The sequence below is a fragment of the Lissotriton vulgaris genome, chromosome 3_1, assembly GCF_964263255.1.
Source record: "Lissotriton vulgaris chromosome 3_1, aLisVul1.2, whole genome shotgun sequence".
Taxonomy (NCBI): Eukaryota; Metazoa; Chordata; class Amphibia; order Caudata; family Salamandridae; genus Lissotriton; species Lissotriton vulgaris.
Window position 1 is genome coordinate 38752978 of NC_141689.1, and position 15501 is coordinate 38768478.

Below are 15501 nucleotides of genomic sequence, written 5' to 3' on the forward strand. Positions count from 1 at the left end.
AATGGAGGAGCCGACACCTTGAAGGATCTATCCTTAAGAAAGGATCGGAACCATGCAAGTGCGAGGCCAGTCACACCGGTCATCTCCAGACGTTTCAGAAGGATGTCATGGGATACCGTGTCAAAGGCTGCGCTGAGATCAAGGAGAATCAGCGCAGCACTATGACCGGAATCTAAAATCATCCGGAGATGCTCCGCAGTGGCCAGTAGGGCAGACTCCGTACTATGGCCTGCACGGAAGCCATTTTGGGAGGGGTCCAGGATTCCGTGACTTTCCACATGTTTCGAAAGAATGTTATTAACATGGGTTTCGGCTATTTTGGAAATCCAGGGGAGAAGGGATATAGGCCGAAAATTTTCTGGTTTGGAGGGGTCGAGGGTAGGTTTTTTAATTATCGGTGATACCCATGCTTGTTTCCAAGCTATGGGTACGGATCCTGTGGAAAAGGAAAGGTTGAGGATGTTCAGCATGGGGGATAGAAAAAAGTCCATCGAGGCCAGAAAATGAGAAGGACTCATGGGGTCGGTAGGGGAACCAGACTTAACTTTCTTACCTAGTCTGATCAGGTCTGCGGCGGTGATGGCGGAAATTTGGGACAGAGGTAAGATGTTAGGAACTGTGGTCATAGAAACTCCACAGAAAGGAGCGATCTGTGGAAAGGTTGCATAAATTTTCTGGACTTTTTCAACGAAATATGTTGCGAGCTGCTCACATTGCTCGTGGGAAGAAATTTTTGGAGGGGGCGCCCTAGGGTTTTGGAGCTCTTTCACTAGTTTAAAGATGATTTTAGATGGGTTCGCATTGGAGCTAATTTTGTTGGAATAAAAAGCAGCACGAGAAGATCTAATAGCTTTATGGTAGGTCTTAAGCCTGGATAAATATTCAGCCTTATCCTGGTTATCATAGTGTAATGACACCCCAACTGCTCTCTTTTGCGGTAGTGTTGGTGAGCAGTTAGGCATGGGAAACAGCTATTACACTGCAGCTGGTACCATGCAGGGCCTTTACCACGCATGTGTTACACGCATGCACTGTTACACGCATAGCCTTTGCCACACATGCATTACCAAGCATGCATTGTTACACGTATAGCCTTTACTATGCATGTGTTACCACGTATGGACTGTTGCACGTATAGCCTTTACCATGCATGCGTGACCACATGTGCACTGTTACATGCATAGCCTTTACCAGACATTTGTTTACAACATATATGACTTTACCACGCATGCCTTCACAACAAATTAATGTTGTTAAGGTATGAATGATAAAGGCATATGCGTAGTACTGCTGGTAAGGGCAAATGCTAGTAACTGTGGTAAAGGCACCGGCGTGGTCAAGGCTATCGGTGTCATTAGAGAAAACAGAAAGACCCTTCTGCTTTCTCTTGACGGCCTGTGCCAGGCCTTTAAAGAGCTGCCTCATCGTCCTGTTAAGGTATGGGGGATTGGGCCTGGGGTGGGGTGTATAGATTTAGGATGTTAGACTGGGGTGGGTTTTTAGGGACTTGGAGCCAGGGGGTGCTTGTGCTGGGGGTACAGGGCAGGGGCCAAGTATTTTTAAGAGGGCTGGGGGCTGAGGGTGTTTGATTTTAGGGCAGTGGATAGGTGGTTTTGAAAAGGGCTGGGGGTTGGGGGGCAGGCTATGTGGAATTTGCATGTGGGTCCCTTCGGGGGTATAATATATGCTGCAGCCTTAGGGACCCTCTTTAGTTCCCCTGCCATAGGTACCTGGAGTACCATTTACTAGGGACTTATACTCTCACCACCTCTGTAGATCTATACGACACAGGATGTCCCTGTTGCAGCATATCAGGCCGAGATATGGGGTATTGCCAATTGCGAAGCCATTCAGCGGGAGGAAAACTACTTGTGTATATAATTTCTCTTGCCCCCTTTATCCTCCTTTTAGATCATTCTCTCCCCTCCAGTTGTGATTCCAGGCGAATCATCGCTTCTTTGTGGTTGATGGTGCTCTCTGAATCCTCACTTCCCTGGTTTGAGTCCATCCTAGTTTCATCGAGGGAGTCCAGGAACCCTTCCAGCTGTCCAGAATCCTTCTATTCCAAGATTTAGGTCTCATAAGTTGTCAACTCAGTTGCCTGATCTAATAAGCCATTTCGAATTCCCAAGTTGTTCATTTGGTGTTGCAGTGCTATGAATGCAGAGCCGGACTGGCAACCGGTCGTTTTGGCATGCTGCCAAGCTGGGGGCTGATTTCGCTGATGGGGACCTGCGTGCGCTGAATGAAATTCGTTTTGCTTTCTTTATTTCGAAGCACACGCAGGTCTCCATCAACAAAATTAGCTCCCACCGCAGTGACATCAGCCCCCAGCTCAGCAGCATGCCAAAACGCCCGGGAGGCAGTCGGCCCTGTATGAATGTTTCACGGCACAGAACCGTTTTATGGGAAAGGGTTTGTGAAATAAAAATATAATCATCTCAAAATAAGAATGGGTAGAGGTAAGGAGAAGGCACCCTACACCTTTCTTAGTTGGTAAGGATATGTTGACCTCAGGGACAGACACAACAATGTGCACCTTCTTCTGCAAAATACATTAAAGATTTGAAGAAACGCATAGACTGATTGTGGATAGCATGTCAAGACTAGCTCCTGTATGCCATGGGCACCCTGACCAAGATACTAAAGCTTGTCAAAGACAACAGAGTATCATGAGACTCTATACTGGTGGATGTAGTCTCAGGACTCCTGAAAGTACAAAATACATGTTACACAATACAGGTTCAATTCACGGCTTCTGAACTTACAAAACACATGTTAGAAGCCCAAGGTTCAAATCGCTGCTTCTAAAAGTTTAAAATACAAGTTACATGCTCAAAGTTAAAATCACTGCATCTGAAAGTACAAAATACATATGACAGACTCAAGGTGTAAATCCCTCCTTCTGTAAGTACAAATTAAATTGTACAAGCTGGTACATGCCCAAGGTTCAAATCACAGCTTCTAAACGTACAATATACATGTTACAGGCTCAGGGTTCAAAACACTGCTTCTGAAAGTACAAAATACATATGACTGCTCCAGGATGCGTGCCGAAGTTCAAATCTCTTTCCCAAACCCTCCATGGTTTCTTCTTGTCCGGATGATAGCGACCAAGCAGGCCAAGTTATATTCCTATTTTTTGATGCTGTTGTGCGCACTGGACTGTTATGTTGTGAATATTACTCATCTACATGACTACAATGTTTTGAGGCGAGAGGTGCAAGCGGCTCACCAGGTACCCTGTAAATGGTTGGGAGGGCGACTGAAACTTTGCCGAGTTGGGGTGTGGATAGTTTAAAGTCCGCGGGCAGGGGGGCACGGTGGGCAGGGTGGGAGAGGAGGGGGGTGGGTGGAATTGTTGAGGTTTTTGGTTATGTTTCTCTTTGTTAGATGCAGAGTCAATTCTAGTTTTGGGCCATAATGACGACAAGGTCCAGCTCCAAAAGACCATGTGAATATGAGGATGAGGATTCCTCACTCCCTTCGAGGGCTTTCTCAGAATGTACTTCTGATTGCCATGGTGACTGCTGGGAGGAGCAGAACTCTTCCTAGGGGGTCATCCGAACTATTTTCACCCCAATCACCGCCATGACGCAATCCCCTGCCAGAGCACTCACAATCATAACGTGGAATGTCAATGGTCTTGGAAACAAAATAAAGAGAGGGGTGATCTTACAGTATCTCAAGCGCCACAATCCCGACTTAGTTTTATTACAGGAGACACATCTGGTGGGAAACAACTGTCAAGCACTTCAACGGGGGCCTACAAACTGTTAATACATGCGGGGTTCACCTCCGGATCCCAAGGGACGGGTATCCTTGTTAAGAAAAGCCTGGCATTTACATGCACGAGGATATGGGCTGAGCCTCTGGGATGCTTTGCAATGATAGAGGCCACCTGGGAGGGACGACCGCTAAATGTTGTCTTGTCCTACCTTCCACCGGCGTTGGGTGGGGAGGCATTACAAGCCATAAGCAAAATATTACTGGACCTCCCCAGGGTACATTGATTTTCGGTGGAGACTTTAACATGACAATTAACGATGAGCTAGATAGGTATCCCCAGTGAAAATCGCATAGACGTGGGTCTGAAATTATGGAATTTGCACAGGCGATGGGGCTTGAAGACTTGTGGAGAACATTTCACTCAGACACCTCCTACTTCACACACTATTCCAATGCACACAATAGTATGTCCCGTATTGTCTACCTTTATGTCCCACAGCAGATGTCGGTTACTTTCGACATCTAAAAGGACTCCCTCAGGGCATTTCTGACCACTCCCCACTTAGTGTTGAACTTACATACCACCAGCAATTTACCCAAGGGACGATAATTATTAGCCCATGGCTCTTGAAAATCACTGACATTAAGGAAAGCCTGATTGAACACACAGAGTATTATTTTGCTGAGAACGTTGGATCAGTACCCTCAGCAGTTACAATTTGGGAGGCTTATAAAGCAGTTATTAAGGGAAGAGCAATGGCTCTCAAAACCGGGTACCTACACAAACACAATGATCATCTCCTTCAGGCTGAAGCAGACCTGCTTCACCTTGAATTAGCTCACAATGATACCCCATCCGAGGATAAGTCTTGTCGTCTCCGAACTAAGCAGGGGAAAAAGGAAGCCTACCAAGGGTCATACTTCTTCTTCTTCCCCGCTCCATTTCTGGAGCCTAAATTGTAGATCGCTTCCTAAGAATAAATTAAACAGCTTCGATTTCATAACTGAGGAATCCCCTGACGCTCTGTTCCTGACCGAGACTTGGATACATGCCAGCTCGGGTCCGGACATTGCTTCAGCTATCCCTCCCAACTATGTTGTGCTGCATCAGGATAGACCCTCAGGTAAAGGTGGTGGAATCGCAATCATCTTTAAATCTTTTTACCAATGTAAACTGGAATTATTACATCTTCCAGGTAGTGAGGCAGCATTGTTTAAACTTATGATTAATCCTCGAATGACGCTCTCCGGTCTGCTAATTTATCGGCCGCCCGGAAATGCCGCGTCATGGATTACCTCACTCATTGATTGCCTATCAGTAACACTACTAAAATCAAATAATTTCACCATTCTCGGTGATTCAAACGTCCATTTAGACGATGTCAATATTCCCCTCAATAAATCTTTTCTCTCTGATCTTGAGGTTTTTAACCTCAAACTTTGTAATTCCGGAGCTACTCATCTTGCTGGTCATCTCTTGGATCCAATCATTTCTACTCTTTCATTTGACTGCACTTACTCGGCGCGTCCGCTCGTCTGGTCTGATCATTATGCGATACATTTCGTGCTACCACCAGGTCTATACACGGCCAGTGTTTATGTGGAGGAAATTAAATCATCTTATCGCTGGGACAGGCTTGATGTAGCCGCTTTTAATCGGCGCCTGACTGAGACAATTCCATCTTTTATCAACACCGAGCAGAATCTGAATGCTCCCATTTCTGGTTGGTTGACAGATGCAGTGTCGGCTCTCGTTCCTCGGTCTAGCAGCAAATGTAGATCCTTGCGCCCACCAGCACCTTGGTACTCTGATGAGCTGAAAATCCAACGTGCCAAATGTAAAGCCCTGGAGAGGAAGTGGAGGATGTCTTACTCCGCTCCTTCTAAAGTGATTTACAAAGAAGAACTAAAATTCTATCACGCAAACTGCAAATGTGCTAAGGCCTCTTATATCGCCTCCACAATCACTTCCGTGCAAAATTGTCCCCGGACTCTCTTTGCCACAGTTAAGAAACTCACAGGAGCTGATACTACTCCTGCGCTGCCGGCTTTAGATGGTATACAATGTAATGCCATTGCAGACTTTTTTATATCCAAGGTTGAGAGCATTTATCAATCTTTGGCCTCCCTTCCAACACCAATTGATTTCTCTCAACCCAGCTCTTTCTGCAATGCTTTCGTCTCCCCTACTGAGTTCATTCACAACTGGACACCTTTTGATGATTCTTCCTTCCTGTCTTGCTTAAAAAGCATCAGGTCAGGTTCCCCACGGGACCCTGTCCCTATGAAGATACTGAAACTACTTGACCTTGAACCACGGAGATTCCTAATGAGGCTACTTAACATCTCTCTCACTGAATCTCGGGTGGAACAGGACTGGAAACATGCCATGGTCGTTCCCCTGCTTAAAAGATCTGGTGCTGACATCACAAATCTTGCCAACTTCAGGCCGATATCCCTGCTGCCTGCCTGTTCCAAAATATTGGAGCACCATGTTAACACCCAGCTCAGTGAGTTTGTTGAAAACGTGGGATATCTTCATCCATCCCAATCAGGCTTTCGCGCTAACTATTCCACTGAATCCGCACTCCTTGGGGTGACTGAGCGACTCCGACACGGTATCGATAGCGGTGAGACCTTTGCGCTTATTCTTCTTGATTTAAGCGCTGCTTTCGATACCGTGTCTCATTCCATCTTATTGGAGTCTCTCTCCTCCCTTGGTGTTGTTGGACCAGCGCTTGCCTGGGTGGCCTCATTTCTCAATGAGCGCACCTTTCACGTTTTCTCAAACAAAGCTGAATCTGCGATTCACTCCTCTGCTTACGGCGTCCCTCAAGGGTCTATATTGAGCCCTTTGTTGTTCAATATTTACATCAGACCACTTGCTTCTATCATAGAGGACGCCGGTCTGTCTATATACTCATATGCAGACGATACGCAGATTGTGTTTTCTTTGTCTAGCGGCAGGGCTCAGGACACTTCTGCCCTTAAAACTGGCCTTTCTCATGTTGCAGCTTGGATGCAAGCGCATCTGCTAAAGCTCAACGGAGACAAGACCGAGGTGATCATACTAGGCGAACATAAAGATCTGTGGGGCTCTAGACACTGGCCCAGTGATATGGGTCCGCTGCCTACCCCCGTGCCTGTTGCCCGTAACCTCGGTGTCCTGATCGACGATAAACTCTCGATGAGGCAGCAGGCAACTAAGGTCGCTGCAATCTGTTTTAATACTCTACGCTGGTTGCAGAAGATCATATGGATGTTGCCTGAGTCCACTCGAAGAACTGTCGTACAGGCCCTTGTGATGTCCCGCATCGACTATGGTAATGTGCTTTATCTAGGAGCATATAAAGCCACAATCAATAAACTCCAGGTTGTACAGAACTCAGCTGCTCGCCTGCTGCGCAATGTTCCACGGAGAACGTCTGCAATGCAAGCTCTGCGTGACCTTCACTGGTTAAAAATTTCTGATCGTGTGGTCTTCAAAACTTTGTGCTTCCTATTTAAGATTCGTCAGGGTTCTGCTCCCATCTACCTGCAAAATCTTGCCCAGCCATATCAGCCCGGCCGCTCTCTTAGGTCATCCAACAATGGCAATCTTGTGATTCCTAGAATCTGACTGGCAAAAATGGGAGGCCGTTCATTTGCATATCTAGGACCCCAGATGTGGAATGCTCTCCCGTTGGCGCTAAAAACAGAAACGAGTCTTCTTGCTTTCCGTAAAAAATTGAAGACTCTTCTGTTTTAGGTTCCTCGGTTCTGTTTTTTCTTTTCTTTCGGCTATTGCTTGTTTTCTTCTCCAGTCTGTCCCTGGCGCCGGGAAACCCACTGCGGGTAGCTGTGCGCAATACAAGTTCAATAAATAATAATAATATAAGGCCCTGGCCCAAGAGATGGCACAGGCTAAGCTGCTTCAGACTCGCCATCGAGTCTACAAATTTGCAGATCGAGCCGCCAAAATGCTGGCATGGCTGGAGTGACGTGAGCAGGGCACTAGACGGGTCCCTTTGCTTGTCCGCCCAGATGAGACACGCATTACGGATCCCCAAGAGGTGGCAGAGGCTTTTGCCGACCACCTAGAGCAGGTCTACTCTGCCAGAGCGCAATATACATCAGAGGAGAATCGACAACTCCTGGAGGAAATGCAATTGCCCACTCTCTCGATAGAGATGCTCTGGAAGCAGATATCACGGCGGAAGAGATTAGCAATGCTATTTTCGCCATTAAGTCGGGCAAGGCCATGGGACCCATTGGCATCCCCATTAAATTCCTGAAGGGCGTGGCTCTCGGAGTAACCCCTCATCTGAAGAAAATGTTTGAGGAGAGCCGAGACAGAGGCATTCTGCCGCTCGATCAACGGCTAGCTTCCATAGTCGTTATCCATAAACCAAATAAACCAACCACCGATTGCGGTTCCTATAGGCCGATTTCTCTGATAAGTGCCGAAGCCAAGGTCCTAGCGAAACTCTTAGCAACCAGACTCCTTACGGTTCTCCCCTCTCTGATTCACGATGACCAATCGGGATTCCTCCTGGGTGGTAACACGGCCCTGAATTTCCGAAGGGTAAATAATGTTTTGGGCAGGCAGCCCTAACTGCAAGAAGACGCCGCAATACTGTCCCTCAACGCCACAATGGCGTTCAACTTGATAGAGTGGTCTTCTCCTTTTGAGGTCCTGGCGAGATTTGATTTTGGACCTAACTTTATTCAGTAGGTCCGGTTGTTGTATACAGACTTATTGGGTCAGGTGCGGGTCAACAATCACACATCCCGACAGTTCGCGCTGCACAGGGGGACCAGACAGCCTGCCCCCTGTCCCCATTATTATTTGCACTGACCCTGACCCTGACCCTGGAACCACTTGCCCACTGGGTCCGAACGGATGCCTCCATTAGGGGTCTCAAATGGAGTGACGATACAATCGATAAAATCTCCCTATATGCTGACGACATTCTTGTCTATGTAGGATCCCCTAAATCTTACATTAATAGCTTATTCCATGTCATTACAAATTTCGGGAAATATTCTGGTTACATGGCCCTCCGCCCACTCTGCCCTGGGGATACTCTATTACTTTGGCCCCAGATGGTTTCAAATATCTTAATATCTTTGTTACCTCAGATTTGTCCCTCCCCGGCAGGGCAGCCTATTCAAAATGTTAGCGCTCCCAAGGTTCCTGTGCGGTCTCCAAAACTGCCCCTTTCCCATTGCAGATTCCTACTTTAACGTGCTGGAAGGAGATCTGCGTCTTCTATAATGGGATGGGAAAGCATGAGGCATCGCCCCACTTAACATACAGCTTTATTATTGGGCATCCCAATTGGTGGCTACAAACCATTGGGCCCACGGATCGCCTTCAAATCCGGCCTTCCATCTGGAGCGCTATCAAACGGGATGGGAGGGTTATTTAGGAGCCCTCTACAGTAAAACCACTCGAAATCGATACGTGGGGCCCATGACACAGACAATAGCTGTATGGCATCGCGCCAATAAAAGTATGGGTTGGTTTAACAAATTTACTAAAGCCACGCCACTATGGGCATCACAGAAACTCGGCTCCCTTTGTTTCCAACTGGGCTTTGATAAATGGGACACCATAGGTATATCCACACTAGGAGATTTGATCCACAGAGGGAAGCTATTAACTTTCGCCGACCTACAACAGAAACACGCACTTGCTCAGGAAGAGGTCTTTCGATATCTCCAAATCAAACATGCTATTCTCACGAACATATCTGATCTTTCCTCCTCCCGGAGGCCTCACCCCTTGAAGACAGACTGCTTTCAGAACCCCTCCAGACGAAGGCCATATCATATACCTATCGCAAATTATGTAATAACCTGACTGACTCCTTCCAGACCCTACATGACAAATGGCAGGGGGATGTGGGACACCTAGAGGATGAGGAATGGCAGACAGCATTGATATCCCCCAAGGAAACAGCGATCCATCATTGCTTCCGGTTGATCCAGTTAAAAGTTTTACATAGGGCCTACATGTCTGCTCCCCTCTTAGCTAGGATAGGCAGACATCCTGATGACCTATGTCTTCGGGGATGCTGCCTGATTGGCACCTTTTATCATATTTTGTGAGACTGTCCTGTAATCCAGCAGTTATGGGGGGGGGGGGGGGGGGGGTGACCCGGAAAATGAAAGATGCACTGGGGAAATCCATCCCACTGTCACCTAAAGGGGGGATCCTTAACGTATGGGGTGCCATAGATTTGATTGAAATAGAGCTTCAATGGGTGGCTCTGGGATGCCTGCTTATAAAACGTTTGATAGCGATGCATTGGGGCGCTTATTGGCGACCATTGATGGTTGGGTGGTTAGCTGAAATGGATAGATGTATGCTCGCTGAGAAGACCGTTTATAAACTCAGCGGTTAGCTGAAATGGATAGATGTATGCTCGCTGAGAAGACCGTGTATAAACTCAGGGGGTGTCCCAAAAAATGGGACAAGAAATAGGGACATTGGAATACCTATAGAGGTGAGATTTGTAGTTCCCCCACAGCTGACATGGCCATAGACAGAACTGGACCCTTACATCGAAATACCCACTGATATACTATGTTCTTATTGTACAATGCCTATCGTATTGATTCTGCTATGTGTCGCTATGCTATTGAATATTTGACTCTGATTTCTTCATTTCAATAAAATACATGTCACAGGCTTAAGGTTCACATCATGGATTCTCGAAATACAAAATACATGTGACAGGTTCATGGTTCAAATTACTGCTTATGAAAGTTCAAAATACATGTTACAGATTCAAGGTTCAAATCACCACATCTGAAAGAATAAAATTCATGTCGCAGGCTCAAGGTTCAAATCACAGATTGGGAAAGTACAAAATACATATGAAAGGCTCAAGGTTCAAATCACTGCAACTGAAAGTACTAAACACATGTTCCAGGCTCAAGGTTCACATCACAGCTTCTGAAAGTACAAAATACCTATTACAGGCTCAAGGTCCAAATCATGGCTTATTAAGTTTTCTGTTTAGAGTTTTCTAACATTAAATTACATTTAGTTACATTTGTAACTATTTTTAAATTTAGTTAATTCAAAGTTTTCCTATGCGGATTTATTTAAGTCCGTACTATCATAATTTTCTATTGAAGTGTGCTGCAGTACCAGTGTGTGGCGATGTGTGAGGCTCTGTGCTGATGGAATTACCTATTGTTTTGGGTCCCTCTTGTGCTGTAGTCATTTTAGACATGCAGTTTGTGAAAGCATTTCCCTCCCTAAACACCTCCCTAATCTTGCCTAAATGCCTCGTTACTTCTCCTTAAACCCCTCCCATTTGGTAGTCAGGATGCCGCATTTTCCAGCCAGTTCCCCAGGTCCCTTCCACATTTACTACTGAGTAGTAAGCTTACATCTGCTAGGATCTCCCCATTAAAAGGATAGGAGCACTCATAGTTGTCTGACAATCATTTGTAGTAGAGTTGTAGTAGTATTAAATGTACTACAAAGTGCAGTCTGTGAATAGCACCTCAGTATTTATAGCAGATCTCATGGGGCTGTGTCTTGAGAATTCAATATTTTTGACTTGAGAGCAGAATGTTATGGGAATAACGCTTCATCAAGGGCATGAGTAGGAGCTGGAAACACCATCTCTGTCTGTCCTAATCCCACACGGCGAAGCGAGAGGTGAGAGTGAGCAAGAGTTGCAATGTTTAATCTTCCTGAGATTAATCAAAGATGAGGGGGTGTTAATATCAGTCTCTTATTTAAATTATCATCTTTACAGTAATCTCTGCTTTTTTTTGTCCATGAAAACTGAGGTAAATTTCAGACTTTCATTTTTCTTTTCACTTCACCTTAGCTTCCCAAATGGTAACTCTGATTAGTCCCGTATATGAATTAATGAATGATAATTTAGCCAAATGTGGACCCAATAATAATACATAGACCTTATAGAGAAGGCACTGCAAAGATTTGAAGGTGTCTTAGGAAGAAGAGGAATCTGGAAGTAACCATAAACAGAAATATGCACTAGAAGTAAGTAGCGGTTCAAGGACAGAAGTTCAATTGTAGGCTCAAACTGGAAGAAGTGTTGATTTGTGGGATTCAAGCACATATTCCATTGTTGTGTGCACACTACCTTACTCAAATTACACGCACAGACGTACAATAAAATCAAGCTTTATTTACATAGCTAGTCACAGGAAATTACTACAATCATTGACTTGAGAGGCACGTCAATGGAACGCGTCTATATATTTTTACCAACTTCTAGATCACCAGAAAAGAATTCCAGACACCTTAGCTTGATATCTCCTTGCGTATCCATACACAGTGTGCCATCCTTCACCATCTGTCCCTTTGGCATCCAGGTTCCCCAGGAATCAGTAGATCTTTACAGCTTACTTTTTAATCCTTTACTTCTTTGGGCCAGAGGTCTTTGTTTCTTTCCCTGGGGGCATCTTCCCTCCTTGTAGAACTCATCAATGATCTTCTCATACTTTTTTAAGATTACAGGACGCTTCAATTTCATGGTAGGGCCTGTATATGAGAGAACAGATGAGGAAAGTTAGAGAAGAAGGAAAAGGAAAAGCAAAGTATATCTAAAGCAAACGTACAATCTTTCAAAACTCTTAAATATAATATTCTAACTGTTCTGTTACAATTCTGCAAATCTCAAACTCTGGTAAATGCTCCTTCCCTTGCAACAAATGTCCTTAAAGTGACTTGTACTCTACTGGGCAATAACCATCTATTAATGTTCTAAATATGGACAACATATTATTATTATACCAACATATACTTCATAACTGCCCTGTGTATTTTTACTGAGGCACCATTTAAGGCTAATCTCTACCCACATTTCTCATTACAATAGGTCCTCCTGGCCGACTGAGTGGGGCGCGTCAGCAAAGACTTTTAGACATCCTTTGCCTAATCTCTCATAAGATTTTGTCCTGGGCCACACACAGCTGGATACTCCTTAAAATTATCTGTGTCTCTCCATTTTATACCATGGGCTTAGTGCAGTGAAGTGTCCAAAGCTAATAAATCAAAAAGTGACAGAGAGAACACAATTGTGAATGTAGGGCCAACCAAGAATACAAGGTGTAGCATCATCAAACAATTTTAAAAAAAACATTGAAGGAAAAGTGAGAAAAATGTATTAGGCTTTTCTCAGAAAGGTTTACAGGAGCACTACATCATCTTGTCTCCATTACATTGCATTACATTGATCTAATCCTGTACTCTAGGTATTGTTTGTTACCTGTTTTGGTGATCCTATTCCACAAATTGCAGGGGTAAAAAAAGAGAAACCCATTTTTTGCAGACAACTTTGAGATATACATTGTTATTGTGTATTTAATTATGAGGCACTCATAATCCCAAACTTCATGACACTGAAAATAACAAATGTTAACATAGGGAAAAACAAAAAAATAGCATAATATAAAAGATGTCACTGTGGCTAAACAGCAGTGTTTTAAATCTTCTTCAATAGGGCAACATTTGGGGAATGCTCAGGATTTCATCTGAGAGATCAGTTCACTCTATTATGGAAACATCCCACTGGCCATAATTCATAGTTAACTCTTTAGTAATGACTAAGTCATGAGCTCTTCTCAATTTCAAATGTCTTGGTGGATAGATTGAGAAACTTTCCTTTAAAAAGGCTCAGGAGATTCATGACCACCCAATAAATAATTTTATCTTATTTACAGTTCAAATACAAGGTGAGTCTTTGTTGGCAAGGTTGGAAATCCTTTAAAAATACTTCTTGGGCAGTTTCTAGGAACTTCAGGCCAGTCTTAGGCCTTCTGGGCGCTTCGTAGCGCTTCCGGGCATCTCAAACGGGAGAAATCACTGCACCCTACCAAGTCTCACGCATCTTGCGTGAGTCGCGTACACCGAGGCCCTAACAATCCTCACGCATCTCGCGTGAGGCGGCGTACGCGGCGTACAGCTTGGAAAGGAAGAAATGAAGCATACTGTTCAGAGGGGTACGCAGCGTATCTTGCAATGCACACAGTCCACCTAATGTGAAGCGTACAGTTCAGATGAGTACTCAGCGGACCTTACAATGAATCTGCAGGCGGGATGAAAACAGAACGTCCAGTACGTGGCGTACAATTCTAAAAGCGTGCAGTTGATTTAACGCTTATGGGTAATGCGAAGCGTACAGTTCTATTTTCACGAAGCGCACAGTTCAATGCGCAGTCTATATAGCTGCGAAGGGTACAGTACTGAATCACTTAGGTCATACGCCGCGCACAGCTCCCAGTTCTCAGCGCACTCAGGCAATACGGGGCGTACTTGTCAAAGCATATGGTTTCTTTCAAGGCAAAGGTACAGTTCTCTTTAAGGTTACAAGGCGCACAGGTGATTCTAACTCGATCCTGTTTGTGCTGCGACGTACCTTAGGATATCAGTTCCCTTCTCAGGCCGAGTCGTGCCTGGGGAGTGTGACTCGGTTCTTGGTGTTGATCCCAGCGAAGGCAGTGGCGAGGAACACAGCGGCTCCCGGTCAGAGCGAGGCTTCGGTGGGTCTGTCCTCTGGGTCTTTAGGGTCTGGTGGGGATTTCAAGTGGGAGCGTGGGGGGCACACCAGCGAGCCTCCGATGGCGGGGTGACACAGCGATTTCCCTCAGCGGGGGAGGAGTGGCTCGGCGGAGCGGGCTCTCCCTCGGCGGGGACGGGGAAACACAGTTTGGTCACAGCCTCGAGGAGGGGCTGGGGGGCATCAAGGTCACGGCAACGAGTCTCCAGTGGCAGGTGACACAGCGATTTCCCTCAGCGGGGGGAGAGCGGCTCGGCGGAGCGGGGCTCTCCCTCGGCGGGGACGGGGAAACACAGTTTGGTCACGGCCTCGAGGAGGGGCTGGGGGGCACCAAGGTCACGGCTCCGGCGGGGGCAGAAACCCTCACAATTACCGGCAGACGAGCAGAGAGCAGGTTCAACCAGATGATCCTATGGCTCAGGTCAGGGGGCAAGCTCAGTCAAGCCCTTGGAGAAAGTTTCAGCACAAGTCTGGAAAGTCTTTTCAGCAAGTCCTTTCCTCTCCTTCCTCAGCAAGGCAATCAGAAGACCAGTCCTTCCAGCGTCTTCTTCTCCTTGTAGTTGGGCAGAGGTTCTTTGTGGGAAACAGGATTCTGATTTACAAGAAGCAGGGCTCCTACTTTTATACAGCGTTTTCTTTGTTCTTGCAGGCCAGGGGGGCCTCTGCATTACTTCTTTCAGTCTCTGAGCACTTTGCTGGGTGTACTCTGGTTTCTTCTTTCAGTGTGAGGGGCAGGCACATCAGACGCTCCACAGGAGGTGGAGCCAGCATTGTGTGGACAGGGGCAGCCAGGAGTACCTTGTTGACATTGCTTCTCCCTGGGCCAGGTGTCGGCTGAGTCATCAGTCACTCCCCAGGGGGCGTAGCCAGCATTGTCGTGGCAGAGCACAGCCCTATTCAGAGTCCAGAGGCACTCCCACCTCCCACCAAGGTGTAATCCTTGCATTCACCACCTGTCATCTCCCAGCCCTGTCACTCACACAACCCAGACAGCAGATACACATCCTAGCAGAGGCGGGCTGAAATGGTTAGGCAAGCAAATGCTAACTTTACTAAAAGATGTATTTTATTACTCTGAGTTCAGGCATACTAAACTTGACTTTCTACCATGTTCCCTGAGCCTGCTGGGATTATAGGGTGTAATAATTCCAGCAGCCCATCTTGGCCTAAAAGAACAGGTAGCCTTACAATAGTGAAAAGCAAATTTGGCTATAATTCGCTATTAGGACATGCCACAAAC

General features: G+C 45.9%; 1 protein-coding gene across 6 annotated transcripts in view; it reads right to left on the reverse strand.

Moving 5' to 3' along the window:
- Nucleotides 1–11868: 11868 nt before the first annotated feature.
- Nucleotides 11869–15501, reverse strand: part of LOC147725885 (long-chain-fatty-acid--CoA ligase ACSBG2-like) — a 405988-nt gene continuing 402355 nt past the window's right edge. For all 6 annotated transcript variants that reach the window (XM_086960029.1, XM_086960027.1, XM_086960030.1 and 3 more), the window contains one exon: nt 11869–12244. In XM_086960029.1, the coding sequence (XP_086816155.1) occupies nt 12099–12244 (146 nt within the window). In that variant the 3' untranslated portion in view covers nt 11869–12098. The remainder of the gene's footprint in view (nt 12245–15501) is intronic.